Consider the following 8214-nt stretch of genomic DNA (forward strand, 5'->3'; position numbering starts at 1 on the left):
GGACTTGTTGGGCCGAAGGGCCTGTTTCCACACTGTAGGGGTTCTACTCTATTCTTGTCACCTGCAGCCTGAAGGGGGAAAAGAAAGAGAGGACATGGTGTAGGTGGAGCTGTTATGTTCCTCGGTGATGTTACTTCTGGATGAGTGCAATCCCAGATTGAACTCTGGCTTCATAGATCACATTTCTTTTTAATTAAACATGGAGGTCCTTCACTGAAACATTAGCACAGTGCTCAGTTCTATTTTTAACAAGAAAACAGAAGTTTATTGCACAAAAGAAACAAAGATAATTAGAATAAAAGAGCTGCTTGCAGGGGGTTCCCGATTTATAAACTTCCAACTTATGAACACTTATACTTACATATATGATCCCTGTACATGGTTTTAATGTTCAAAACACAACATACCATTTGATCATAAGACCATAAGGTATAGGAGCAGAATTAGACCTTTCACCCATCAAGTTCTGCCATTCAATCATTGCTGATATGTTTCCCAACCCCATTCTCTTGCTTTCTCCTTATAACCTTTGATCCCTTTATCAAGAACCTATCTATCTCTGTATAAAGATACTCAAAGACCTGGCCTCCACAGCCTTCTATGGCATTTAGTTCCACAAATTTACCACCCTCTGGCTGAAGAAGTTTCTGGATTAATGCTTTTGCAATAATACCACTAGGTCAATGCTTCCCTGTATATACCTGAGTAACCAGTGATAAAGACTTCTATGATATTGCTTGTCTTTGTGATGATACTCCTGGAATAAACAAATGGTTAATAAATGACCTTAATGCCTCAATACCCCTACAAGTCTTATTGACCAGATGGTCGAGTGTGTGGTAAGCGTCTCTCTTGAGCTCTGTGATTCACCATTATCCTATTGAATAACTTCTCTCTAATCCTCTTAATAGATTCGCAAAACCAGAGACAGTATATCTGAGAGTTAACTTCAGCATTTAGCGTTTTGTTCATTATCACATACATTTGGCTTCAAGGCTAAAATAATCTGTGTAGGGAACTTCTAAGAATAAATCATAAAACTGCCTTAACCAAAAACTGTATTTTTCAAAACCATTGCTTAATTCCTGCTGGATTATTTATGGTCCCTGTTTAAATGAGCAGATTGCAAGATAAATGAGGGATAGGTTGAGAAGGAGAATCCTTCATGGTAACCTCAGTCAGTACAGCATTTGAACCCATGCCATTGGTGTCACTCTACACAGCAAGCCTCTCTACACTAGCTATCCAGCCAACTGAACCAATCAAACCCTAAGGATGTGTAATAAATTCAAATCTTTCCAGGTGAGAAATGAATCCATTATATCTATTACCCGATAGTGAGGGGAAATACCAGCAGCAGGTCTGCAGCACCTATTTCCTCCATTCTTTTATTTTACAGCTGGTTCTCCTCTACATCCAGCACAATATCTGGCAATGGTGCCTCTCTTCCTAGATAGCAAAATTCTCTCTTCTATTCATTTCTGTCATGGTTGTGGTGATGCGTCAAAATCTTCACCTGCGCTAAATACACTAACTTCTTGGAACACAATATTCAATTATCTAACGCTTTTTGTTACTCTGCGTGAGGATTTTGAAGAAGAATGTGCTCTTACCTGTTTTGCTCACTCTTACACCTCCAGTTGAGTACCAGAACTAAACATGACCAATTTATAGTCTCCCACACATACACTGCTAAGGTTCTTGAGTAGATTTGTAGCTCAGTTTGTGGGTGTTGTGGTTGGTTCACTCGCTGAGCTGGTTCATTGTTCCGCAGACATTTCGTTAACCTGCTGGCTAGCATCATCAGTGCAGTCTCCAATGAAGCGCTGTTGTGTTTTCCCGCCTGGTATTTAAACTCTGGCATCCGTTGGAATTTGTTACCTCATTTCCGGTTTTTCTTCGCAGTGGTGTATATATAGGGTCTAGTTCTATGGGTTTGTTGATGGCCTTCTTGGTGGAGAACTAGGCCTCTAGGAATTATATAAATATAAATCATATAAATGATTTGAATGAGAATACAGAAGACCTGGTTAGTACATTGTGGATGACACCAAAATTGGTGGCAGAGTAGAGAGTGAAGAAGTTTTTCTAATTTTACAAAGGGATCTTGATCAAATGTGTCAATGGCTGAAAAACAGCAGATGCAGGTCAATCTGGATAAATGCAACAAATAAAGGTAGGACTTATACAAATAATGGTACGGTCTTGGGTAGTGTTGTAGAACAGGACCTAGGGGTGTAGGTACATAATTCTCTGAAGTTTGCATCACATAAAGACAGGGTACTTAAAAAGGTGTTTAGCATGCTTGCCTTCATTGTCAGTCCTTTGAGTATAGGAGTTGGGAAGTAATGTTGAGGTTGCACAGGATATTGGTGAGGCATCTTCTGGAATACTGTGTCCAGTTCTGGTCGCCCACTTATAGGAAAGATATTATTAAGCTGGAAAGGGTTTAGAAGAGATTTACCAGGATATTGGTGGGTATGGAAGGTTTGGAACAGTAGTTATATGACACACTCCATCTTTATTCCCAGTGAGGTGCATGCACAGAGTCCCAGGCCCAGGTTCCTGGCCCTAAACCATATCCTTAGTATCAGTGTCCCCCTGAGAGTAATCCGGAACATCTTGACTCTAATCACCAACAAATAGGTGTGTGACTCCCTGCTAGATGAGGCAATCTCCAGTCACCCATTTTGCTGACTTTGAGAGGGGTACATAGATGTATGATTAAAGTGCAGCACATCCTTTCAATGCTGGAAATGCCTTATAACACAAATAATGTTACCTGGCAGAGTGATGAAACGTCTGCAATCAAACACACCAACTTGGCAAACAAGTCTACAATTGCATCCACAACCCGAGCTACAAACCTTCTCAAAAACATTATAATGGACTATACATGACTGTGTTCAATAATCCACCTGATGCTATGTGCTAAGACAATATACTGGGCAATTTTCTTACTTTCTGCTCAGGCAGTATGCCTTTTCCATTTGGTGGTGCATGTTGGAAATTCTGATGAAAGTTATACAGGAGTTTTTGATCACGATGCTCTGGAAACCAGCATTGTACAAACCATGGTGGGCAGGTCTTCTCATCAAGGAGCACAAATTCATCCAATTATCCTATTTCTTCCCCCACCCCCTCCAACATATAGTTTTTTTTTGCACAATGAGAGTTCATGATCTGGGAAGGACTGCCTGAAAAGATGATGCAGGCAAATTCAATTGTGGTTTTCAAATTGGATAAGCATCTGAACAGGAAATATTTTCAAGGCAGTGGAGAAGGGAAGGGGAGTGGAGCTAGGTAAGTTGTTGTTGCCCAGAGCCAGCACAGGATTGATGGACTAAATGGTCTCATCTGTCTTCACTTGATCCTCCACTTTAAGAGTAGCCAAGCAACTGCCCTCTTGTCGTGCCGTGGTAATGTCCCTACCACTGGATCAGAAGGACTGTGTTCAAAAGTCCCACCTACTCCAAAGGTGTGTAATAACATCTCTGAACAGGTTAATTGGAAAAATAAGTTAAATAAAACTTTTAAAATGTGTAGTCAAGCCCATAGAAATAAGAAAAATCAAAAGTCAACTAATTAAAATGACAGAACACAATTTAAGAATGAATTCATGAACACAAGGACAGAACTAATCATTCTGATAAACAGAGGCAAAAATAATCAGCATTTTAGGGAAATCAAAACAATGTTTGCAATTGAATGATACAACAGATGTACAGAGCAAACATAACTGATTGAGCTGTGACAGAATGCAGAACAAGAGACCTGGAAGGTTCACAGACCAACTGTGAGGCAGTTTTAGAACAGTTTTCCTTCCTAACATATAAAAAATGGAAATGCCAAAAGAAATCTCACTGGTCAGCTATCTTTTCTTTCTTTCATTGCCTGATATATTAGCAACTGCTCCAGACTGAACGATACTGTCTACAAGAAGCTGAAAATGAAGCTAGTATTTTATATTTATCTTCTCTAGAACTGAGCTGGAAGGTCAAAGACCCTAATGTAGGACAATGACAGGTGTAAAGAAAAGAAAATAATACTTATATAGCACCTTTCATAACTTTAGAACATTTTACCATCAGTTAATAGGTTTGGCTTCTGTCATTACATTGCAATCTGCAACAGTAAGGAACTACAAACAGCAATGGAATGATGCCCAGAAAATCTGTTCTTGTTACATCAAGTGAGGGATAAAAATCGACCAAAACATCAGGAGAACTTTTAAAAAAGGAAATGATGGAAATATTCAACGGGTTTGGCAGCATCTGCGGAGTGAGAAAGTGTTAATGTTTCAGGTCAATGACCATTCATCAGAACTGGAAATTACAACTGTAATGTGTTTTGAGCAAGAGGGGAGTTGGAAAAGAATCTCTGATAGGATGGAAAACAGGAAAGATCAAATATTTTGAGATTTGAGAGTGAAAAATGGATGTTCATAGATGAATTTTTTCAGGCTACATGGAAGGACTTGATTGGAAACATATCATTCCCAGGTTAAATTCCCACAAATGCAAAGGCTGTGTGACCTGTGATTGTCATTTTAAATAGAGTTTGAAGTTCTTAGAGCATCTCATTTTTCAAATTAATCATCCACCAATGACTCAGTTATAAATTAAATCGCCAGATGTGTCAATTGCCTGATTTGAAAGGTCAAAGTCAATGGAAGAAAATATGAGACACTTGTTCAACTTCAGCTGGAGAATTGGCTACAGGTGTGGGTGTTGCATTGCAGGAAAGATGTAAATACATTGGAGAGAGTGCAGAAGCGATTTATAACAATGGTCATACAAATGATGTACTTCAGTTACGAGAATAGATTGAAGAAGTTAGGACTGTTTTCCCTGGAGAAAAGACTTGATAGAGGTTTTCAAGATCATGAGTGAGCTGGAAAGAGTACATCAGAAGAAGTTGTTCCCGTTTATGAAAAAGAAAAGAACAAGAGGGCATAGATTGAAAGTGATGTGCATACGAAACAAAAGTGATGGAAGAAAAAGATTTTCATACAGCAAACAATTAGGGTATGGAACGTATGGCCTGGAAATGTGATGGAGGCAGGTTCTATCGAGACATTTAAAAGCACACTGGTTGATTATTTGGATAGAAATGGTGTGCAGGGATATGGGAGAAAGCAGGACATTGCCACTTTTGGCTTAACTGGGAGTTTCCATTTTTTTTCCTTTCCCCAGTATTATTACATAATTATAAACAAGGCATTCAGCCCAAACAGCTTGTATCGACGTTTACCATCCATGCGGGCAAATAATTCTAATCAATTTTATCTATTGTGTTCCCATTTCCCTTTCATTGCTTTGCCTTCATCTAGTTCTACAGTGCAATCTTGAACATTTGAAACTTCTACCTTGAGCACTAATTGTGGAACTGAATTCAGGCCCACACAGTTCTAAGTGAAGAAGTTTCTCCTGCTGCCTTGTAAATCTCTTGCACTTAATGTTGAAACTGTGACTCCTTGTTCTCAACTGCTCAACGCTTGTGGATGCTGTTTGTATCTATCCTGTTCAAATGTTCATGATTTTCTGTTGCAGTGGCAGTGGCAGGTACAATTACAACATTTAAGAGGCACCTGGTTGGGTGTATAGATAGGAAGGGTTTAGAGGGATATGGGCCAAATGCTGGCAAATGGGACTAGGTCAGATCGGGACGTCTGGTTGGCATGGACGAGTTGGATGAAAGGGTCTGTTTCCAAGCTGTATGACTTTATAACTGGTGCAGGTGTGATGCATCAAATGGGCTCATTCTGCACTATAACAATACTGTGATTCTGTGAAACTCAAAAGACGCTAGGCTGTCACTTTTGGTTCCAAAGACAGTGCACCCTACTTCAGATTACCAGAGGGCAAAAGTATCTAAAAAGGTCTGAACAACAGGTGAAGCTAGCTGTTCCACACCCCTGCTACACAGTAACAACAGGAATGGTGTTTGCCATGAACAAGATGCCGCTACGAAGCCCAAAAGACAGTCTGCCTATCACACAAATGAGTCGTGCGATATATGAAAATCAGCGCGGATGAGATGCCAGGTATGTAGGCTACGTGCCAAAGACAGTAGATTGTACCAAAACATGACATTCCGTCACTGTTAGCAATAAGCAAAGTGGTATTCACTGTACTCAACCAGCCTGCACTTAAAAAGCCAATGAAACAGTGTCCAATATTACATGTGGTTCCATAATTAATAACTTGCTAAATAATCCTGAGTGTGTGAAGAATTATGCTCGCAGTGTTATGCTTCTGTATGCACTGGAATATGTCAGAGCACAGGGCCCTGTGTCTTTGCAGACAGAGAGCACATACACAAACTGTTTCTGTTTCAACTCAACAAAGTGATGACAGCCAGGCCCTGTTTCATTTTGCAGGACAACAATCTGACCAATCAGATTCAGTCTGCTTGGTTTAATAATTGAAGAAAGCTTGGCAGTTAATTCAGTCATCATCTAACTGGTGTATTCTCTATGGCAATACCTCTACCAATCAGAATCCACCTGCCAAGCATCAGCACCCTCCTTTCATACAGCATAAATGCTGTTTTCCTTTAACACATTTTTTTCTGCAAATTGTCCTTATGGATGCAAGATGAAGAGTTTCAACAAAATATGTCTTTTTTTAAAACAGTAATTCTTCAAGTTTAAAGGGGAAATCCAATAGATGTATTCAAACAGCTTTTAGAAATGTTAAGTCTTTGACAAGATTAATTCTGGGCCTGAGTCCTATCCTGTGAACCTCTTAAAGTCTGTTTGGTTTTTCTGCATTTGATGTAGCCAGGAACAAACCCAGGAAAATTCACCAACTGTCTGAATCCAGCATCATTGATGTCTCCTCAACTTGGACCATTCATTGCTTAACATGTAGACAGCACATTTGCCACCAAATACCCAACAATAGAGGGACCTGAAAGCCTTCTCAATAAGATCCCTTTTTACGTGTACTGGATACTGACAGTTCAAATCTGTTTACTTTTCTCTCAGAAGATAGGCTTATGTGTACTTTGGTTAATAAACAAGCAAAAACTTCCTTATTTTTACATGAAGTACATAAAGCAACAGAATATAATGTCTAATGAAGTGTAATTTATTCTCTACTGTTCTGCGATGTGAAAATAATAAATCTAGCAATGTTGCCTTTTTACTGCTCATTAAAATCACATGATAATTGTCAACCGCTGACACTGACCTTAAAAAGAACTCTAAATCTCATTCTATCTCAGCTTCAAACCTGCAAACAGCTTTTATTAAGAGAGAGAAAGACAATGATTGACTTTTGACTCCTCTTTCAGTTCACGAGGTCAGGGCCTGCCTGTCAATGAAAACATCTTTATTGAGTAAGGAACCTTTTATATCTGTGTGAGAGCTATAGCAATCTCAATCTGTTTGGTTACATCTCCTGCTGGGTGGATTACTGCATAGCTCCACTCCTGCCTCAATCCAGCTGATGAATCTCTCATCCCCTCCTTTTGTTTTAAAACTTTCAGGCTCAGCTATTAAAATGCAATTCCCACATTACACCATCATCTAACATGTTGATTGCAAGTAAAGTGATTTGTACAGAATCCTGTTTACCCATCATGTCTTCTATTGATGTCCTACTTTGCCTTTGGGTGCAACAATGTCTCAAATTTAAAATCATTATCCTGGTGTTAAAATTTCCTCTCCATAACGTCAGCCCTTCCCTAAACTCTGTAGCCTCACCCGGCCCCATAAACCTCCAAGAACTCTGATGACCAGAGTTTGACCTCTTCCTTAGCCTCTCCAGTTCTGTTGCATGCCTTCCTCATTCTGGGTCCTAAATTCTTGAATTCCCTCCCCTAGTTCTTTTTGCATCTCACCTTCCTCTCCTTTCAGATGCTTTTGTAAATCTACCTCTTCAACCAATTATTTTGTCACCAATCCAAATAGCCTGTTACTTTTCTCTGTTTTTCTTAGCAGATGCTGCCAGACCTGCTGAGTTTCTCTAGCAATTTCTGTTTTTTTGTTTGTTTCAGATTTCCAGCTCCAAAGTTCTTTGTTTTGTTATCCTGTTGTTTGTCTGATCACGTTCTTGAGAAATGCCTTGCCTTTCTAAAAAAAATTAAAAACATATATAAATGCAATTGTTTGTTTGTTTTTTCATACACCCATTATAAATTTTGTCTAATGTTCCTTCATTTATTCCTCATAGACTAAAGATAATGTAACTTGTTTTATGTACTCAC

The 8214-nt window shown here is 39.2% G+C and overlaps 1 protein-coding gene across 1 annotated transcript in view; it reads right to left on the minus strand.

Annotated features, from left to right (window-relative positions):
- LOC109938075 (centromere-associated protein E) overlaps positions 1-7797 on the minus strand; it is a 109436-nt gene extending 101639 nt beyond the window's left edge. Inside the window, exon 1 of the mRNA XM_048619690.1 lies at positions 7712-7797. Coding sequence (XP_048475647.1) covers positions 7712-7797 — 86 coding nt within the window. The remainder of the gene's footprint in view (positions 1-7711) is intronic.
- Between the last annotated feature and the right edge of the window lie 417 nt (positions 7798-8214).

Source organism: Rhincodon typus, chromosome 3 (genome assembly GCF_021869965.1).
Source record: "Rhincodon typus isolate 14 chromosome 3, sRhiTyp1.1, whole genome shotgun sequence".
Lineage (NCBI taxonomy): Eukaryota > Metazoa > Chordata > Chondrichthyes > Orectolobiformes > Rhincodontidae > Rhincodon > Rhincodon typus.